The sequence below is a fragment of the Temnothorax curvispinosus genome, unplaced genomic scaffold (genome assembly GCF_003070985.1).
Source record: "Temnothorax curvispinosus isolate PA1 unplaced genomic scaffold, ASM307098v1 QBEX01016898.1, whole genome shotgun sequence".
NCBI classification, from domain to species: Eukaryota; Metazoa; Arthropoda; class Insecta; order Hymenoptera; family Formicidae; genus Temnothorax; species Temnothorax curvispinosus.
In genome coordinates, this window is record NW_020226678.1 from 1 (window position 1) to 21389 (window position 21389).

The window sequence follows — 21389 nt, forward strand, 5'->3', positions numbered from 1 at the left end:
TAGGAACATACGTGACTTTCGCTGAAAAAAGGATGTTTTTAACGTGTGAGTACTTCCGGCCTCGCGGAGTTGAAAAGGGGGAACGGCGCGAGACGCGCGTTGGCGGCTAACAATAACAATCGAAATTATCGCGAGAATGATTTTACGGTGCGGCGAACTTTGTGAGAAAATTTCAGACTACATCGTTTGTATAGCAGTAATAAAATATTAATAGTAAATTATTACTTATGTAATACAAGATAATTGTATTTAATTACGATTAATTTCGACAAATCGAATAATTATAAGAGGATCATGAAAAAAATTAAGAAAATGATTACAACTCTCGTTACATTTTCCATCCCATTTTTGTGTAACTCTTTTCCGACGTCATCTCCATCGAAACTGATTAACATGCGCAACAGATTCGACGATAAACGTATCCTCTTTGTGTGAAATTCGAATCTCGCTCTCCCTACAAATAAAACGTCACGTTGTAAATTTGCAATTTATAGAATGCACAGACTTTTCGGGTTTCAGAAGAGAATTGTTTCGCGTCGCCTACTTGTTGCAATTTAAAATTGTTTCTATCTCGCTAGGCGAGAGCATTTCAATTTCTACCATTCGTATATACGCATCGCGAACCAAATATTGAGCGATTGAAAATGAAATAACCAGCACGGTTGGAGCTACGAAGACGAGGAGATGAAAAATCTCGTATATCCGAGAGCCAAGTATACGCACCTCCGTTTACGATTTACGTTGCCGAGTTCCTCGCCAGTTTCCGGCCTCAGTGGAATCGCTTCCGGCACTTTTCGACACTTCCGGTACCAGCGAGAACCCGCGGGACTCGGGACTCGCGTCCCGTTGAAAATTTTCCTTTCGTCTTCTTCGCGACGACGCGCCGACCGGCGTGTGCACGGAAATGCTCGCGCGCGCACGTACAGGAGAAGGAGAGAAATAGCGCGGCTTTCCTTATAAACACTTAACGTTTCACTCGGTGCGCGCGCGTGCGAGGCGTTCGGCACGGAGTCGAGCGGATCGCGGTTCACCGTCGCGCGTACGCAACCGGGGCATGATCGCTGCCGATACTCTTTTAAATCGGCGATCGCGTGGCTCGCGCGTCTCGACGGGGCGCGGCGCCGGGGAGCTCGTACGTATACGTGGGCCGCGGCGCGCACTCGCGCGACGATCGTGACGTTCAGCGACGGTGAGAGACTCGCGATTGACGGACTGACGGTCCCGCGGATTTCAAGCGGGGCGCACCGCGTCGCGCGACGGACGCGAGAGTTTTCAAGTCGTGCGGCGCGGCGAAGCGGGCGAAGAGAGACGGCGAGAAAGGGGGGGGCGGGGTGGGGCGAGGAGGTGGGCGAGGCGGCCAATGGTTCTCCTCGCGGCCCGTTCCCCGTGCCCCGCGCGGCGAGGAGAGGGAATGAGGGAAAGAACGGATCGGGAAGAAATGGGGAAGAAGGAGAGAACAAAGAGGAACGGTACGGGGCGGCGAACCGCGGCGGTGTCGCCATCTGAACGTGACCGCGGAAACCTCTGCGTCGCGGCGTCGTAGAAATCCGCGGATAATGCAGATTGAGGGTTACCGAGGTCGATCTCGGTCGATAACTCGTTTGCCGAACGATTCGAGAAATCGAAGGATTTTAATTGCGTCGCGTTCAATGAATTCCGCATTCCTCGGATGGTTTTAATTGGAATTAGTCGTCTACGTACATTTCTACGAACGCAGGTTAATTTTAATCTTGGTTTAACTTTATTTTTCATGTTTTCCTCGTTCTAAGAGTTACAAGAAGATAAAAAGTAAGTTGGACCGAGATTAAAGTTAATCTACATCGGTAGAAATGGACGTTATATTGTGATAAGTTTTATTTAGATCTCAATTAGGAGGCAACGGGCGTTAAAATAATCAAGAAGTGCAAGAGAAGTTTTCTTGAAAGCTTCTAATGGGACGATAGTTCGTCCCGAAAATAATTTGTACGGTTCAACCAAAGATTTGAAACGATTGCATTGCAATTGACTAATTAACAAATATTAGATATTCTATATATTTCATATAATTATATCATGCATACACGGACAAACATCAATTGAATCGGTTCATCGCAATTAGATTAGTCGCATTTGCCTAAGCGCTTTTCCAGGAAGAAGCCAGCTATACTGAGAATCACATTATACCAAGAATTAACCCAAGGCAGAGCCGTGTGACGTCATTAATCGCTTCCCGGACGATTTCCTCCCTCTTCCTCCCTTCCTCCTCTAATCCCGCAATATATGTAACATTATTTCTTTCAGGACGGAAAAGCAGGAGGTAACGCGAAAATACATATAACAATCGGCGAGAGGAGCTGGTTCTCCGTATTCCCAAATCGTACGATCGCGCTCAGCTGTTTCGCCGCGCGTCAGGTGACTTTGACGTTCTTATCTGCTATGCGGTTAAATGGGGAGCATCTGTGTAACATATGTGTATACGTATGTACATACATATACGATCTCACACGCGTACGTACGCGTGCGCGCGCGCGCGCGCGAAAGGGGAGAGATCGTCGAGAGACAGAGAGGGGGAGAGAGGGAGAAGCGATGCGCTCTCGCGTGCTCGTGCTCCGTCCGCGTCCGCTCGCTTACAACAGTTACGCGGCCGCCGGTGGAGGATAATTCGCTCGCGCAGCAGCCCCCCTTTCGACGATCCGTGCACGGGTCAGCTCGCACGCGGAAACGGGCGCATAAATGCATCTTTCTTGATAACCCGGGCAAGCGCAGCCGATTGAGCCGATCGAGAAGGTGGGTCTCTCTGTCTCCCTCCCTCCCTCTCTCTCTCTCCGAAGGAAAAAAGGAAAAAAAAATAGAGAACGACGGTCCGGTCCCCCCGTCGCGTTCGCTCGCGCACGAAACCGTCACAACGCACCCTCACGTCGCGCATCCACGCGACGCGACGGCATTGCCGTTTGTCGAAGCAGCGCGAGAGAGGGAGAGAGAGAGAGAGAAAGCTCGAAAGGACAGGCAGATTGCGAGAGAAAAAAAATACGCGAATGGTAAATCCGCGAAAGCTTTCTCCCCTCGACGCGCGCCCGAAACGCTCGGCGACGAGAGAGCGTTCTCTTTACGCGTGTCGCGTGCCTGTCCGCCGAGGGGGTTCCAGGTTCCAACGTGAATTCCCGTGCCCGACTGTGCCCGACAATTCGGATCCCGTCCCCTCGTGTCCCGTTTAGCTCGTCGCGACTCGAGCCGTTTCGTCGTTCTCGGATCGCGAGAGACTCGAACTTTCACGGTCGTAAAGGTTATGCCGAAAGGTGCTTCCCTCGGTGCCTCCTGAGACTCTCGTCTCGGCGTCACGTTTAGCGTTTTCCAGCGTGAGAGACGATCTAACGAGCCTACCGACTAACGCGCGTAATGTTTTTCTATGCAGATGTCAAGCGAGAATGACAGCGAGATGGATTGCTCGGACTCCGACTGCGGGGACACGGGCTACGAGGACTATTACAGCATCCAGCCGTGGGGGGGCGGCGACGTGGACAACGACGTGGACCCCGAGCAGAACAGGAGGGACCCGGAGTACGCGGTGTACGACTGCCTGCGAGTCGAGGAGGTGGAGCGGCTTCTGAACGAGAGCGTGGAGGTGTTGAGCAATAGCCTCCACGTCACGCCGTCCCTGGCCAAGGTGTTGCTGCACGCGCACAACTGGGCGTCCCAGGATATCGTCACAAAGTACCGTACCAATGCTTCCAGTTTATTGATCAGTTCGAAGATTAAGCCTACCCCGGAACAAGTGCCAGGAACGAAGAGTCAGCGGGGCGGCGTGTGCTTGGTCTGCATTACGGTTTACCCAGCGGACAGATTTTCTACGCTCACGTGCGGACACTCGTTTTGCAAAGACTGTTGGTGTATGCATTTTGAAGTACAAATAACTCAAGGTATATCTACCGGTAAGTAATGTCGTTCCGTTCAGATTTCACTTACGGTTTACCCTGCTGATTTTCAAACATCTATCGGCCGTAATCCCTCGCCTTGCCCAGGTATAAGCTGCATGGCACAAGATTGCGACGTCCTAGCTCCAGAGGACTTTGTCCTTTCCCTACTTACTAAGCCTAACATGAGAGATAGGTATCAGCAGTTTGCCTTCCGCGATTACGTCAAGTCTCATCCACAGCTACGATTTTGTCCCGGTCCAAATTGCCAAATAGTTTTGCGCTCGAAGGAACAACGAGCGAAGAGAGTCATGTGTTCATCGTGTAAAACTGTATTCTGGTAAGCAATCTCGGATATACGCCGAACGTTTTATTGTCACAAGAGCGAGCGAAAACACTTTTTTTGTAATTCCAGCTTCCGATGTGGTATGGATTACCATGCACCTACCGATTGCGGTACAATTAGGAAATGGTTGACGAAATGCGCGGATGATTCCGAGACGGCGAATTACATTAGTGCTCATACCAAAGATGTGAGTATCTCGCGTTGCTGCCCGCGAGAGCAGCTTATGAAACGTGACGGGAGATGTTTGATGCATCGTAAAATCTGTACGGAGATACTCAATGCATCGTGAAATCTGTTTGCAGTGTCCAAAATGTCATATCTGCATAGAGAAGAACGGTGGCTGCAACCACATGCAATGTTACAATTGTAAGCACGACTTCTGTTGGATGTGCCTTGGAGATTGGAAAGCACACGGCAGCGAGTACTACGAGTGTTCGCGTTACAAGGAGAATCCGAACATCGCGCACGAGAGCGTTCACGCGCAAGCGAGAGAAGCTCTCAAGAAGTACCTTCACTATTACGAGCGAGTAAGTCCTAAGAAGTACCTTCACTATTACGAGCGAGTAAGTCCTTCGCGGTAATTTAGCCCTTAGACCGTACGTCCGTTCCAGTTTTTATATTTTCCGCTTGCAACGCCTTATGTTTTTTTTTCCTTTCCAGTGGGAGAATCATAGCAAGTCGTTGAAGTTGGAGGAGCAAACGTTGGAGGGAATTAAGATGAGAATTAACAATAAGGTGATGAATGCGAGCGGTACGTGGATAGATTGGCAACATCTGTTCGAGGCGGCGTCGCTCTTAGCGCGTTGCCGTTACACCTTGCAATACACGTATCCGTATGCCTATTACATGGAATCTGGCCCGCGTAAAGAACTGGTAAGATCTCGCGATAATAATAATAATATTCGACGATACATATAATAACTGATGACAAATGGAATCATCTTGTTTAACAGTTCGAGTATCAACAAGCTCAATTAGAGGCGGAAATAGAGAATCTCTCGTGGAAGATCGAACGAGCGGAAACAACGGATCGAGGAGATCTAGAGAATCAAATGGACATTGCGGAAAAGCGTCGCGTTACTTTATTGAAAGATTTCCTCGAGGTGTAATTAATTGTGTGAGTGCTAGCTTCATTCTCAGTCGCAGTCTACGAAATCTAATCTAAAAGATCGGATCATAATAGTAATCTTTTATTTTTCAAATGTCATTTATCTGCAATATATAGTGTTTTATATTTTATAATTATTTCAGTTCTGAAGGAGAATTATCTCTGTTTTGTAATAAGAGACAATGTGTGTGTGATGCGACTGTAAAAACTAGGTAATTTTATCCAAGTATTATCGGTACAGGAAATAATTTAGCAACGCCATGTCCTCTGAATCGTTGTTTGAATCTGATATGACATGGAGATTGTAACAATCTTGATGTATGTACATTAGTATTGATTTCAAGCTGAAAGCGAATCTTTTTCACGTTTCACCGAAATAATCATTAGGAATATATCTTGTCTTACGTGGTGACGAAGACTGGACTCTACTTAAAATTCCAAGAAACGTTATACAGAATAGACGAAATCGATGAGGAAAGTATTAACCGTATCGACGACTGATTTATCGAAAGATTCGATGCTAATGCGTATATTCCTTTCCTAGTCGTAAGAGTATTTTTCAAAAGCGCGATACAGCGGAAACGTCCCTTTCCTTTTCTCTCGTTCTGTATTCTCACCGAAGTATACATACATTTCTACTGACGTTAATCGCACAGTTCGATAGAAGGCACCGTATAAGAGGTATGAGAGACGTATCGGAGGACCCGTACGTCTTCACTGTTGTTTGCGATCCTCTCTCCGAACCTTATTCGAAGTATTGTCGATGTTTAAAAAGTAACGTTCACGCCCAATGACCGACTAAAAACAAAACAAAAAAAAATAATAAAGAAAGGAAAGAAACGGTAGCCTAATTTTAAGTACTCCGGTGCCAAGAGATGACGGTACCACCCCGCCGTGTATATATACTAAGCAGAATTAAACGTGTACGTCGTGGGATAGAAGGAGGGATGCGACGCGTTTTCTATTAAACTAGATTTTAAAGAATACATGCAACGATCAAAGTTATCCGCGACACACCTAGCCGTAACCGAACTTACAATATTTTCTAAGCTATTTAAAGACAAAAAAAAATTTAAGGATTCGCTGTACCGTCGTGACTTTTACTTTGCGCCACAACACGCGTTAAAGGAGGGACATAGATGTTCAAATGCCCGAATTTCAAAGTCCATCGAGGTACGATGTTAATAACTGTAACGTCTCGATAAGAGAGCGGCAGTAAAATCCATCAACGTAAAACTATAGGATAATGAGTCGAGCGCGAGAGAGATAAGTCTCTTGATTTGTCCCTCCTTGTATGTAGAACTTCTCGAATGTGCAATGTGGGAAGTAATCACTACCACATAAGGATATTAAAGTATTTGTATAAATTATTACTAATAATAATAATCATATATATATATTATATATACATATATAAAATTATATATATAAATTCGGATTCACGCAGCTTTTCTTTTGTACTTTCTCAACTCAAAATTTTATCGCATTCATTTTTAAAAAATTGATTTTGATCGCGCGTCCTTATAGCCATAAAAGATTTATTTCAATTTTACTAAATTTCTACTAATATATATATATTAATCTCGGTTTTACTTATTTTTTTTTTATTTTTTATAATTCAAAATTAGAAAGAGATAAAAATTGAGTAACTTAAAATTAATTTTCGAGATTAAAGTTAATCTGTATTGACAAATGGACATAAATTGTATACACAGGCGATTAAACGTCGATTCGTTAACTTGAAATTGGCGAGATTAATTCAACCATAGAACTGTTTGAAGTAACATTTTTAATTCGTTATATATAATATCGCTGATATATTATTATTACCAATTGCATTTATTCATCAGTTATTTCGCCTGCATTATCCCTGAATCGTCGCGTGCAACAAATCTTCAAATTTGGTCAACTTTCGTTGCTATCCGTCATATCCGTCGCGTTCCACAGTGCGACGGATATGACGTTTTGACGTTCGAAATGCTCATTGGATATCTTGCTTTTAGTTCCTCGTTGGATCTAAATATAAAATAGAAACCAATCGTAACAAAGAATGAAAGAATCACTATAAACGCTTACTAAACTGCTTTCTCTGCCGAACGCGCAGTCATTTATACTCTCCGCGTGGCCGTGTTTGGAGCATTCAGCACAATTCGGCATTACTGCTTGAGCTTGAGGGCTATATTTATAGGATATAGGAAGAAGATTACTCTCCGCGGCGCAAGGCACGTATGTACCACGACTAAAACTATATATATATACTAACCTATACTATAGCGATTTGATGACCCTCCCTCCTCCTACCTCCTACCCACCTCATCACTTTTAACGCGTACATACGTGTAGACGTGTAGTATACCAGCGCTTCCCCCCCTCGATTGACGTCTCCTGATAAGGGATTTTTGGCGTACAGGTTATGTACGACAGTTGTCAGAGGCGATGTTTTGAGGCGTTCTATCACGCCGTGACAACCCGCTGACCCCCGTCTCGCAAGTCCTCGCCCCGGACCGGAGTCGTTTGTCACGCGAACCGAATCGGCCCCCACCGAGCTCGCGCAGCCCCCTCGGAATCGCCTTCCAGGCGATGTCAGGAAGCGCTCCCCCAGCCGAGTGCTAAGTCCGTGAGAGATATCGCGATCGAAGAACCCGTTAAAGAATGGCCGATGAAGTGGTGGAGACACCACGGGGCCTCGGTAACGAGGACGCCGAGTGCATCGTTGACGCCGAGATCGACGGCGGCGACGACGACGACTCCGACGGGGTCATAGTTCCGGAACTTCAGGGTACACTATCCAAATGGACAAATTACATACATGGCTGGCAAACTAGATTTATTGTACTCAAAGATGGTACTTTGTCTTATTACAAATCCGAGCAGGACAGCGGGTACGGGTGTCGTGGCTCGATTAGTCTGTACAAAGCTAATATCAAGGTGAGAGGTCGAGATATGTTTTATATAAATACTTATAAATACGTTCGACAATGTAAACATGATACGGCAGGTCAGGCCAATGAGCAGTTGCGTTATCCGTTATCCGTTTTAACAGGCACACCAGTTTGACGAATGTAGATTCGACGTGTCCGTGAACGATTGCTTGGTTTGGTATTTAAGGGCAAACAGTCCGGAGGAGAAACAGCGATGGGTGGACGTCTTGAAGTCTTACAAGGTAATGATATGTAATTTACTTTCGTTTACTTTGATTAATATAAATTGCATGATTATTGTGTAATTAATATAAATTGTATGATTATTTTCATAAGATGTGCTAAGATTTAATTTGCTGATATTAATCCCGCAATTTTTGTTATTATTTACATATATTTTTATGAGATTTGGTCATTATTTATAAATGAAAATTAGAAATTAACTCTACCGAGTTAGATTTGTGCACCATGCTCATCAATCTTTGTTTGCCACAAAACAGTCGGAATCCGGCTATGGGAGCGAGAATAGTCTAAAACGACACGGCAGTGCCATTTCGCTCGTGTCGAATACGCAGTCGACAACGAGCGCCGGTAGTCTTACTAAGCGCGGCATTAGAGGGCTGAAGGAAAAGTTGGCCGAAATTGAAACCTTCAGGGACATTCTGATCAAGCAGATCGATACTCTGCAGAAGTATTTTGATAACTGTGCGGAAAATGCCAAGAATACTTCCAAAGAAGGTAATAACTTTTACCTCGTAAACAACCCTTCATATTTCTATCTCTTGTTCCAAATACTTGGAATAGATTTATGACATAAATTTATGTCACAATTTTTTAATGTAACCGTAATTTATAATTTTTAAATGTAACTGAAATTTTTAATTAGGCCTGTTCGTTTTAGCTGAATTTTTTGCACGGTTCATCTTTCCTCTTTTTCTTTTCACGTTGTAAAGAAAAGGAGAAAAGATGAACTGTGCAACAAGTACAGTTAAAACAAAAGGCCTGTCCTTTTCAGCTGAACTTCTGCGCGCGGTTCATCTTTTCTCTTTTTCTTTTCACGTTGGAGAGAAAAAGATGAACCGTGCAAGAAGTTCAGCTGAAAAGGACAGGCCTAAACAGGCCTATTGTTACACGAAATATTTTGAAAAAGCTTTAATGTAATTAATTTTATTGCGATAAATTTCACAGAAAAGAAAATTGAGACAATGTTCAATCCGGCTGAACAATCGGTGGACTTCAAAGGGGAAGCTATAACATTTAAAGCCACCAGCGAAGGGGTGTTGGCAACCTTGCAACACTGTGTCGAATTGATGGTGCAGCGGGAGGATGCATGGCGCCGTAGATGGGAGAAAGAAGTTGAGAAGAAACGGAAGTTGCAAGAACTTTATAAAGTTCTGAAAGATCAAGTTGCCATGCATCACAACGGCTCTCCGAGACCTAGGGTCGTTATACACGGAGGTCCTGATTACGAGGTTGGTTCTCTCTCTCTCTCTCTTTTTTTTTCATTGTCTCGTGATTTCTGTTTTAAATATGTATGTATTGTTCCCGAAAATGAATTACAATTTCGTACACAACCTCATTCTTTAATCAACCTCTTGTAAGTCGAAGTATTTGGTTTGAAGCCGAAAAACGCGAAATAAATAAATAAAAAATAAATCGTGGCGTATATGGGGTGAAAGTCAGAATTGAACTCGAGATCCGCTGATTATAATTCGATCCGTTTCTATAACCACATGTTATGGAGCCACGTGTTATGGAGCCACGTGTTGCCCCAAATTTTTAAATTCTAAATACTTGTATTTTATATAATTCTAAATATTTGTATTTAGAATTATAAAATCCTAAAACAAAATTCTAAATACTTGTATTCAGAATTATAAAATCCCAAAATAAAATAAGAATTTCACAAAATAGAAAATTTGGGGTAACACGTGATCCCATAACATGTGGCTCCATAACACGTGGCTTCATAATATATGGCTATAGAAGCGGATACAAGTATTTAGAATTATTTAAATACGCGATAAGTCGTCATAATAGAATTAAAAACAAGAAAAAATTTAAGAATTAAAAAAATACTTTTGCTCAATATGGTTATAAAACTTCTAATGCTTATGTTTATTCAATATGGACAAATCTATCTGTTTAAGTTGTTTGTCCACTACATTATATAACACTTTAACAGCACGTACACAACTATCACTTATATAACTATTAATATTGTGATAACGAAAATACTAAAGAGATATGAACCAACTTACATGAAATTGATCAATTGTATTTCATATAGGAGTGTCATTGGAAAAATATCTCGTGCTAAAGGTGTTTTTGAAGTTAATTGTTATGTATAATTATTAATTTTTGAGAAACTAACATTTTTTGTTGATATTTTTGATGATAAGAATTCATCAAAATATTTATTTTCTATATTTTTATCCGTATATAGATATATACATATGTGTACAAAGGTAAATTATTACTTTTTTCCCAAATTCTTGAATCTTTTATTATATTACAAGTACTTTTATACGAAGATAATATTTCTAGTTACTCATTTATAAAAAATTCTTTACGACATCGTAATTGAATTTCTCTGTAGATGACATAAGTAGCGCCTATGTGTTAGAAAGTAAGAGGAATTTCTGACTATATTTCGCAATTATGAATTAGGTCACTACTTTGGAAATCTTTTGCCTGCTTAGTATCCTCCAGACTACTAAGGAGTACAGACTTATGTATTTACTTCTCATCTAAATATCTGTGTATTATTTCAATTTTATTATTATAAATTTTAATAATAGAAAAATGAAGATAAAGATAAAGTTTTATAATGTGAGTTTTTAATTGTATATAGAATAGTGATATTTAAATGTGTATAGAGTTTTACTTTATGAGTTCATGTATTATGTCATGTATTATATCATGTGAATTATAAATTAGGATCCACAGAGATAAGTAAGCATTAAAATTATGTAACTTTTTTTCAATAACGTTTTGAAACTTTATTTTTAAGGAAGGTCCGCACAGCGCTCTTTGCGATGAAGAATTTTACGATGCCGTCGAGACGGGTCTGGACAAAATCGAGGAGGAGAATCAATTAAGGGATCGTTTAAAACAGAAATCTGTTTCAATTTTGACGTCCCCCACCACAACAGCGTCTACGCACAGGTTATGGCCAGAGGTAATTACATCTCTTTTGCATGTCTCTGATTTTATTCTTATTGTTATTGAGAATGTACTTTCATTAATAATTATTATCCAAAAAAGTAAAATAAATATTAAATAAAAGGATATTAAATCGCTTTCTTAATGTTCTTTTTTTGTGGCAACATGTGATAATATATATTTGTAATTTAATTTCTGTACGACAATAGTGTGTAGAATTTTAACATAAATTTTTGATCGATGATTAATTAATTTCTAAATAACAGTTATTTTTAATCATATTTGTGGTATAATTGAACCACTTACATCTTTTGATTATTTCTTATTGCCAATTTGTAGATAGAGAAAATTACGATGGAGCAGCTGCATTACGCTCGGCTCGGCGTAGGCGGAGCGGGTGGCTGGCAATTATTTGCCGAAGACGGTGATATGCGAATGTACCGGCGGGAGGAGGAGGCCGACGGACTGGTCGTAGATCCTCTCAAAGCGTGTCATGTCGTCAAAGGGGTGACTGGTCACGAGGTCTGCAAGATATTCTTCAGTCCCGAATACAGGAGTGGTTGGGAAGCCACCTTGGAGGACATGGCGATCGTCGAGAACATTTCCAAGGACACACTGTTATTTTTGCAAACGCACAAACGTATCTGGCCGGCGAGCCAGCGCGACGCGTTGTTTTGGTCGCACATCCGCCGGGTGTCCGATGATCAGGATCGCGACGCACACGATCTGTGGATAGTCTGCAATCACAGTACTGAACATCCCGATCATCCGGTATGTATTATATGTTTCATGCAGAAGTTTCTTCGTTTATTAGAACAAGTTACAGCAAGTTGCTAAGTGAAATTAATCGTTGCAGCCAAATGGGGGTAAATGCGTGAGAGTTTATCTGACGGTTTGTCTCGTATGCCAAACATTTATCGATCCCCCGAAAGACGAAGAGGAAATAAAGAGGGAGAACATTACGTGTAAAATAACGTACTGTTCAGTTGGTGAGTATATTGATGTTCAATAATTTAATCGCCGTTTCATTCGTTTCTTTTCATGCGTATATATAATTTGATTTGAATTTCAGTAAATCCGGGTGGATGGGCCCCGGCAGCCGTTTTACGGGCCGTTTACAAGAGGGAGTATCCAAAGTTCCTTAAGCGTTTCACGAACTTTTGTATCGATCAATGCAAGAACAAGCCGATCACATTCTGAATGTGACCGATAAGAAGAAAGAAAAAGAAAAGAACTTCAATGTTTTCCATCCAATTCCTTATTCACTATCTCGAAGTGTCTTCACGTGATTACTGTAAAAACAAGTTTGTATTGTTACATACTGTAGGAATTGTAGAACGGCCATTACAACGTAAGTGATACCGTTTTGTATATTACCTTTTCTTTTTTTATTTGCTTAAGATAATCGACTTATATAGCTTGCGAATGCAGAAGGGGGGGGGAGACGAACCGTTATGTTAAAAGCCATTTATGATATAAGTGAGTGTATAGCAATTATATACACTTGAAAAAAAAAAACGACTTCGATGAAGCACGCGTGGCTACAGCACCGTTTACAGACTATTTTTTTTTTCTCTTCAAATAACAGCCTGTTATATTTGTCATACAGAACGTTGTCGCAAAATCCAATTGTACAAATCTTTAACGAAAATTGGATACATTTATCTCTTGTTACACATTACAATCTAATTAAACGCTGAATTGTATAATACCAGATTGTACTGTTATTTTTATTCGGACATAAAAACGTGTACATTGCTATGCGATATAAAGGTCACATGGAAAAACGTAATAAAGACTGTTGTAGATTTATTATAAAATAATCATTTCCACATCGTGCCCATTCGTCAAACCTTTCATCTCATACATTCTCGTACAAAAAGAGCACAGGAAGGTGAGCATGAAATAGGTGAAACAAATTCATTTCTGTCAATAAACGAAACATAAGAAATTATATATACAGTGTACAAAATTCTCTCCCTCAAATAATCTTTTAATTTATGTATTTTACGAGGTAATTTTAACAAAAAATTCAATTCTTGCATAACTTTTTAAAATATTAAATCTCGCATAATAAATGTCCGATTTATGATCTTCAATTATGATTCTTTAAAGAGGAGCAAATATTTCTTCTTATAGAAAGTAATAATATGACTTAGTAAAAATAGAAAATAATTGTAAAAAATTACATTTATCTGTACAATACACCTTACGAAAGAATATCCAAAAGTAAATGCATATCTTAAAACTTTTTGTGTTGCGTGAAATAACTATAATATATGTATACTTATATATAAAGTATAATTAATGGTAATAATTGACTGAAATTAAAAAGATCGCAGACCTGCATGTGAGTGTGACAATAATGAGCACATAAACAAGTATGATATGAGAACCAAATTGGAATCATTGTATTGTAAAATATTTTGCGATACACGTATAATTAAAATTTTATGTTTTCATTCTATGATTCTATGCATTGTTGCTTATAATAAGAAAAAGTTGTAAATATCTCAACATTCCATATATACAAATCTAACTATTTAATTTCAAACAGTTTTTAATCAACAACAGATTAATGGCTATTTTCACTTATATTACGTATAATTCATGTTTCATAACATGTATGCATATGAAATAGGGACTTTAAATGTAAAGTCACGCACCGATCATGCTTGCGGTTTTTTCTTTACATATTACCGTAATGGAAAGGCAGATAGTGTTTCACATCGAATGAAATCGTTTTTACAATTTCAATTGTATTTACACCTTTTTTTTAGAGAATAGTATGACAAATACAAGGAAATAGGAATGAAGTTTTTTCATCAGGTATCACGTAAGTAACAATAAAACTTAATCGATATGTTGAACATTTACCTGAGAGCTATAAATACACATTAAATGCAACATCGTTTTCATACCTGATTGACGAAAGTATTTCACTCGAAAACTATCCGAAATATGACGAAGTCACGATTTTATTAAATTAATATTTAATGTTCACATTCAATATTTTACTGGAACCATGATACTCGACTGTACCTTCTTCGAAATCCTTCATCTTTTGCCGTACTTATTTGAAATTATATCACGTTTAATCAAAGAGTACATTAGTTTACTAGAGTATCAAACAGCTAGTAAGTCTTTTAAAGTACTTCTCTTAAAGTACCTTTTTACAATTACATAACAAATCATAAAACTGCGGCGCAAGTCTAACTCTCAAGAACGACGTTTTTTTTTTTAAGTATAAAAAACACTCGATTGCTCATTAAAAATTTCGTAGCCTACATTACTATGACTTTCCTTATGATTCGTAAGAGCCTAATTTCTTTAATACACTAAGACCCTTTTCTTCGTATTCCTCCCGCGTTATCCACACGGAATCACGGTCTTTCGTTATTTCCGCTAATACAGCACCACCCATGAAAACCATGTCCTTACGCCGAGGTGAGTCTTCAATTTTTATTTTAAATTTCTGTAAAAAAAATTTAGTACGTAGTACAGGCATCTGCAGTATACATATATATTAGTACTATTAATTATGATACACTTACACTCAATTTAGTGATATCATTCTTTAATACTCTTTGAAGATAAAGCTGCTTCATTTCTCGTTCAAGCCTCGATGGAAGCCCCGGATACATTGTACTACCGCCGCTCAGAACGATGTGCTTGTATAGCTCGCTTCTGATATCGATATCAGCCGCTTGAATTGTGCTAAATACCAGCTCGGCTATTCCCTGCGCCTCGACATTAATCAAATGAGGCTGAAAGAGCGCTTCCGGTGCCGCAAATCTCTCACCGCCCACTTTGATCACACGCCCATCAGGAAGCTAAAATATTCACAACGATTTGTATATCTTAGTGAAAATTACTTAAATATTAATAAAATTACAGTATACGTATAATAATATTTTACTTACGGTATAGGATTCTACTAATACAGTGGTTTCAAGAGCCAACTTCTCTTCGGTTTCTATGTTGTAACCGATGTAACATAGTTTCTCCTTCAACATTCGTACCGTCTCAAAATCGGCCGAGTGATTGAACGCGTAGCCGCGCAGCAGCAGCAATTTAATTAGATACATCGTAATATCGCGTCCGGCTATATCCAACCGTCTGGTCAAATGTGGCAGAGCGTACTCCTCGAACACGGGGCAAATGTGCGTGACACCGTCGCCGGAATCCACAACGACGCCGCTGATCAAGCCCTGAGCGTATAACGTCAATACTGCCTGAATCGCGATGTACGTCCCAGCGAAACCGTACTTCTCAAACATCACCTTAAAATAACATCGTGTTCATTAAGGTTTTCAATTCGTATGAGTTTAACTTAACTTTTACCGGATTGTGCAACGTATTACCTCTATCATCTTTTCTCTATTCGTGATGGGATTCATCGGTGGTTCGGTTAACAGAATTTTACATTCCTTAGGATTAATGTTCATCTTCTCCTTGCCGAACGTGTAGTCCCACACGTGACACATGTCTTCCCAGTTTCTATCAAGTGTCGAATGTTATTGCAGTGATTTATGTCAAGTACAAGTAGCCGATACAAGATATGTACATACCTGACAATCCCATTTTGCATTGGGTAACTTATCTCTAACATAGAACGAAGTTTACTCGCTTCATCGCCAACCATTAAGTCCTGCGTGACAATAATATATGATTATCGAAACTCTGCGTGCATCACCTAGATATAATTATATTCATTTTACGAAGACAACATTACAATTTTGTACACAGTCAGTAAATATATCTGTAGTACAAAAATTCTAAGTATTTAAACTACACTGGCTAGCTAAATATCCAAAGTGTGTGCGATAAATCTGCTTTCATTACATATGATAGGAAGAAAATTAAAATAATTCCTGATATGTAAAATTTTGCTCTATCAGATTTCATAACAGATATTTAAAAAAATAAACATTTCCGATTATTTTTTATATACCAAGAACTAGCTAATGTTTTCACAGAATCTCATGGTTCACAGTATAATCGTAATATATTACTTCTGTGAGACTCTGGTTACAGGAACTCATGTCAGGAAAGTATTTTATATCAAATCAGTTTCCAAACGTGTGTATACCTAAGTCCTTTGGAAAAAGTTTGCCGAACTACATCGTACTACTTCCACGCCTACGGTCGGAAAAACATTCTTCCTCGTTAAAACACTGATGTATATAGCATCAAAAAAGTACAATAAACTTACAGGCATGTTAAGCACATCCTACGAGAGCAAATGTAAGCACACAAATACATTAGATAATCATAGGAAGAGTATAATATGTATGTAAGTACCCGTACAAGTATAAAAATTGTAATAAACGATATTGTTACGATAAATGTATTAGCAAAGGCAATGGGTGCGTTCAGCCGATACTCCGCTAGCCTAGCAATCGTGAGCAGTCGCTCGTTTCCTCTCCTTTTAATCCATTGGGTCAAAAGAGAGGAAACGAGCAAAAACGAGCGACTGCTCACGATTGCTAGGCTAGCGGAGTATCGGCTGAACGCACCCAATATCTTTTCGCTTCGTCAAAGCAGACACAACATTTATGTCACTAGAGAATTTTCAAGATCTCTCGCAAGAAAAACATGGCATCCAATACAATGAATGAATTTTCTCACACGTAATATAAAATCACTCACTTAATGATAACATTGCAGCTTCAAAAAATTGTTAATAAACTCATCAAACGATTAAATATCAAAATGCTATGAGTAATGGTCATCTTACATTTCAAACAAATATTCTCTTTTGTTAGTTAAAACGCCACCAGTCTCTCAAACTGTTTTATTCAACATCAGTGGACAAGCACGTAGATTATTTTCAGTTGGACTTAAGCGCTTAAGAGGGGGGCAGGGAGAGCACACGACGTAATACTATATAATGGACTTACACGAACGCAATATTCTTGCTGAAAATATAATTATTCTTATTAATCGTCTGAGTACTGCTAAACACGCTCAAACAATTTAAAGCTCCGAGCTCCGAAGATCACATAGACTTTATATGCAACTTGATCAATAAAATATTAAATCTTTCACGGTTCTTTTCATTAAATTTCGAGATATAAACCTCTCATCTTTCGTACGGTTCCATAAATCGATTACAGTAGAAATCGAGATTCGCCTTTCATTTATAAATACAACTGTTGTATCATTTGCTTTATATATACCGTTAACTTTTGTGACAAATTGAACATTTAACGATGAAGTATCAAATGGTGATGTTTCCGTAAATCGAACATCAACTACTTAACAATAAGACACTCAAGTACGACAACAAAATCGTAATTACTGGCCCTGTGTCTTTAAGCTCGCACGAGTTTGAGTCAATGAACCTACGTACCTTCACGTCGATGTCGCCGATCTTGTTGACAGCTCTGATTATCGGTCGTCCGACTATAGACGGAAATATAAAGGCAGGGAAGTTGGCGCCGGCGTATCCGCACTTGACAAACTGCAATCAAAAGCTGCGTCAGTGCCGGGAGTACGCGAACCGTCCGCCTCGATAATAATATAGCTCTAGCTCGGTTACATTCTCTCGCAATCGGTGCAGCGAGACCCTCGCAGAGGCTGCATGCCTCTCGTGAGGGAAACGAGCGGCCTTACCCCGGTGCCATTGTCGCAGACGATGATCTTCCTCCCCTTGCTGTCCATCTTGACGTATTATCCCGTTCAAAAGAATATTTTATCTTTTTCACTCTCTCTTTCTCCCCCTCTCTCTCTCTCTTTGGCACACTTGTTTAGATAGCCGTCATATCGCCAGTTCCATCGAGTGACTAATACCTGCGGGTTAAAGACAGGGCGTTACCGGTGTGCGGCACCAAAGCGACAGACGTTACTCTCGACCGTATTTACCGTTTCGTATCATCAGCCGGCGACTCGCGCGAGGGTAGCGGAATCCAGCGCAAAAACGGGAAGGGAAGAAAAAGGGAAATTGACGTCCCCGGACGTGGAATTTACTCGGCGCACACGAGGAACGGCGGGCGAGCAGATCCGAGTATTCCGAGTAAACTCAAACCGAGAGCCTCCATCGTTGGGGGAGACAATGAAAAAGGCCTATCCTCATGAACGGACAAACGCGCGAGCGGCAAGCGGAATCCGCCAATCATAGAGGTCACGAACTCCGGAAACTTCGAAATGTGGAGCTGCCGGTTTTGGAGCTCTTGACCGTGATTGGTCGACGAGAGCCTGTCGCTTATTATCCCGAGCCAATGGCGCGCGAGTTGCGCTATAAAAATTGCATCGTGCGCGATCGGCTTTAGATCCATTCTTTGCAGCATACTTTGCGTTTAAAATGAGATAGATGTATAATTCTAATATAAATAGACATCGGAGATGAAAAGTTAAGAAATTAAAGAGATCTTATATTCATAAGAAATTTATTCTCCGTAGCTGAACTTTCTGCATCTTCAATTCCTCTTCTTTCTCTGTTCAACATTTAATTGTAAAGACATAAATATATAGGAATATTTTTAAATTTATATATCTTAATATTTCATACTTATTACATAATTATTCCTATATATTTATATATCCTAATATATATTTTTATTTTAATATGCTCCAAATTGTGCGCAGGGCCTAAAGTTTTCGAATTTCCATGGCACAGATTAGGTTAGGTTAGGTTAAGTTAAGTTAGGTTAGGTTCAAGGCGCTTCCATGCAAGCTGAGGTTGACAGTTCGACAGGTTCGATGTTTTTAAGTGTTTCCGAATGTCGCGAAGGATTGGAAATCCGTGTGAGGGCAAGAGAAACATTTTTCCGTAACGCGCGTGAGCTATCAAACGTGAAATTAGAGCGTGAATGACGTATATAATAATTACGACGTGCCTCTAACCAATGATCGAATGACGCATATTTTCTTAATTCTTTCGCAACAGTTGATCAGAAATGTCCACAAGATTACTTAATCATAAACCTTTATTTTGGCAAATCGACTGGTGAACGACAGAGTTCGTCTTTTCGTATAAAATCGCAATTTAAAAATCCATTTACACCTTGCGCGTCTGGTCAGTGTTTTTTTCGCAGCCTCATCATTGAACGTCATCGTTGAAATTTCTAGTAGATGACGATTCCAATTTGCTTGCTCACGGTAAACTGGCGATATACATCACTCGGCTCGGACGCGTTGTAACCCTCGCTCAGGGACTTGACGTTTTCGAACGACAACAGATTTATCACGCCCGGAGGTATCCCGGATGTCGAAAACATGTCGCAGTACGGCGCCAGATCGCACGACTGTTTGCTACATATCACGATGACGGAATTGCCGATGATCAAGCTCTGCGCCAATTTGCGAAACAGATCCGTTTCATTCTGCTCCATGAGCGTGATAACGCCCTTCGGCTTGCGGATTCTTATGATCGTCACCCACAGCGGCGGATATTGAGGGATCAATGAATCCTTGTACAGACGTGGGAACGTTGTCCATTTGTGTACTATTTTTGACAATTCGACTTTACTGAAAAGAGAGAAGAGATCAAATTTGTACCGAGTATTACGAGAATATAGCCAAATCTGTCGAGAAAAGATTTTGAAAGTGTCCGCTGCAAATTCTTGTCAACGGAATGCCAGCAGAAGAATGTAACAGAACTTGCCAACAAAATATAATGGCAGAAACTGAGCGGAGTCTGCCGTTTTGTAACTATTTAAATGTTTATAAAGTAACAAAATCTCTGTTTGATTTCTGTCAATGCTCTATCATCAGATTATATCGGCAGGCTGTGCTGGCAAAACACACAAGTTTAACGCACAGGTGACACCGGATCTGTGTTGCAATATCTGAGTAAATCTGCTGCCAATCCGTTGTCCTACCGCGACAGTTTTTGCTCACTGGATAGCCGGACATACCCATTGTATTTCAATGCGGACGAGAACTTGGATAACACTTTCATTCTGGCTTCAGTGGACCACTTACTCCAGGTTTCGAACCCTTTCCTAGCTGATACAACGCATCTGCCAATGTCGTCGCTAGAATAATATTATAAATAAGAAATCTATTACGGATATATATAATTGTTATTGAAATTCGTTGTTAACGTGTTCGGAAGTTCAAGATTTATCGACGGTTAAAATTAGACGAGTTGTGCGAATTTGTACCTTGTTGCTTTCGCCGTGAGTACGTCCTTATTTGGCCAATACATGCCTTCCACAGGCGTTTGCCATGTACCGTCGTAAAACAGAAGACTGTGACGGTTTTTAGGTACGTCAGGGTATTCCTTGCCCGGTTTATATACAGGCTTTATCGTGTTTATTATATGTTGATTTTCATCTAACTCGAGATGTCTGTGCAGCGAAATTTTGAATATTTCTACGTGAGGCATCGTCGTCATGCTTTCGTAGAAATCCAACGTATTGATGAGTATAATATTTCTCTATTAAAAAAAAAAAGAAGATATCGTTAATATCGTTTGAAACAATTTGATGATACTGTGCTGTACAATTTAAATGGAACATACATCTAAGGATGTTGCTAAATTTCTCGCAGCCGTCATATCTTCGGACCAAACGGACGTTACGTTTACTTTATAAAATGTAGGAGGTGTAAGTAACTCTTGCTTAGATTTAAATATGCGAATGGCACTACTGAGACTCGTGAAATATTTATTTCTAAGGAATAAAAAATTGCTTCTTATCGATTGCGGTACCCATATTTTACTTAAATATCGACAGTTTTCAGATATCTTTAAATAGCAAATAACTGCGTATAAATCCGCATCTTCCAGGAGTATCATTTCAACGATCATATCTAAAATATTGAAAATCTTGATTACGAGAGACAAAAATGTATTTTTGAATTATATTGTAAATATGTTTCTTCTCTTACGTGAAAGTAGGCTTTTATACTCTCCATATAGATTATTATCTGCCGATGATTTTTTGCTAAAATAGAAAAATAATATATCGATCTATTTCGAAACTCTTTTTGCGTGTTGGATACATTTTTAA

The 21389-nt window shown here is 40.0% G+C and overlaps 4 protein-coding genes across 11 annotated transcripts; 2 read left to right on the forward strand and 2 right to left on the reverse strand.

Annotated features, from left to right (window-relative positions):
- Positions 1-2629: 2629 nt before the first annotated feature.
- LOC112467109 (potential E3 ubiquitin-protein ligase ariadne-2-like) lies at positions 2630-6714 on the forward strand. 4 transcript variants are annotated; one of them, XM_025035583.1, is made up of 7 exons: positions 2630-2766; positions 3392-3908; positions 3999-4230; positions 4306-4423; positions 4539-4799; positions 4897-5109; positions 5190-6714. In XM_025035583.1, the coding sequence occupies exons 2-7, from the start codon at positions 3392-3394 to the stop codon at positions 5343-5345; spliced, it is 1497 nt and encodes a 498-aa protein (XP_024891351.1). In that variant the 5' UTR covers positions 2630-2766; the 3' UTR covers positions 5346-6714. The 4 variants fall into 4 exon arrangements, with proteins under 4 accessions (XP_024891351.1, XP_024891354.1, XP_024891352.1 ...); XM_025035586.1 differs by lacking the exon at positions 2630-2766 and adding an exon at positions 2964-3017 and having other exon boundaries at positions 4539-4763; XM_025035584.1 differs by lacking the exon at positions 2630-2766 and adding an exon at positions 3030-3275.
- A 767-nt stretch (positions 6715-7481) lies between these two features.
- Positions 7482-13242, forward strand: LOC112467106 (collagen type IV alpha-3-binding protein-like). Its single transcript, XM_025035575.1, has 9 exons — positions 7482-7570; positions 7755-8272; positions 8388-8507; positions 8766-9003; positions 9454-9737; positions 11279-11446; positions 11770-12201; positions 12287-12419; positions 12503-13242. Exons 2-9 carry the CDS (start codon positions 7997-7999, stop codon positions 12628-12630), a joined length of 1779 nt encoding a protein of 592 aa, XP_024891343.1. The 5' UTR covers positions 7482-7570; positions 7755-7996; the 3' UTR covers positions 12631-13242.
- LOC112467107 (actin-related protein 2-like) lies at positions 13147-18489 on the reverse strand. 4 transcript variants are annotated; one of them, XM_025035577.1, is made up of 10 exons: positions 18298-18489; positions 18049-18225; positions 17786-17896; positions 17334-17351; positions 16646-16663; positions 16002-16081; positions 15795-15930; positions 15354-15713; positions 14985-15263; positions 13147-14905 (listed from the first exon to the last, which is right to left on the reverse strand). In XM_025035577.1, the coding sequence occupies exons 2-10, from the start codon at positions 18094-18096 to the stop codon at positions 14735-14737; spliced, it is 1221 nt and encodes a 406-aa protein (XP_024891345.1). In that variant the 5' UTR covers positions 18097-18225; positions 18298-18489; the 3' UTR covers positions 13147-14734. The 4 variants fall into 4 exon arrangements, with proteins under 4 accessions (XP_024891345.1, XP_024891346.1, XP_024891347.1 ...); XM_025035578.1 differs by lacking the exon at positions 17334-17351; XM_025035579.1 differs by lacking the exon at positions 16646-16663.
- A 580-nt stretch (positions 18490-19069) lies between these two features.
- LOC112467108 lies at positions 19070-21375 on the reverse strand. Of its 2 annotated transcripts, XM_025035582.1 has the most exons (5): positions 21268-21375; positions 20900-21189; positions 20541-20815; positions 20292-20411; positions 19070-19902 (listed from the first exon to the last, which is right to left on the reverse strand). In XM_025035582.1, the coding sequence occupies exons 2-5, from the start codon at positions 21185-21187 to the stop codon at positions 19500-19502; spliced, it is 1086 nt and encodes a 361-aa protein (XP_024891350.1). In that variant the 5' UTR covers positions 21188-21189; positions 21268-21375; the 3' UTR covers positions 19070-19499. The 2 variants fall into 2 exon arrangements, with proteins under 2 accessions (XP_024891350.1, XP_024891349.1); XM_025035581.1 differs by having other exon boundaries at positions 20900-21375.
- Positions 21376-21389: the final 14 nt, after the last annotated feature.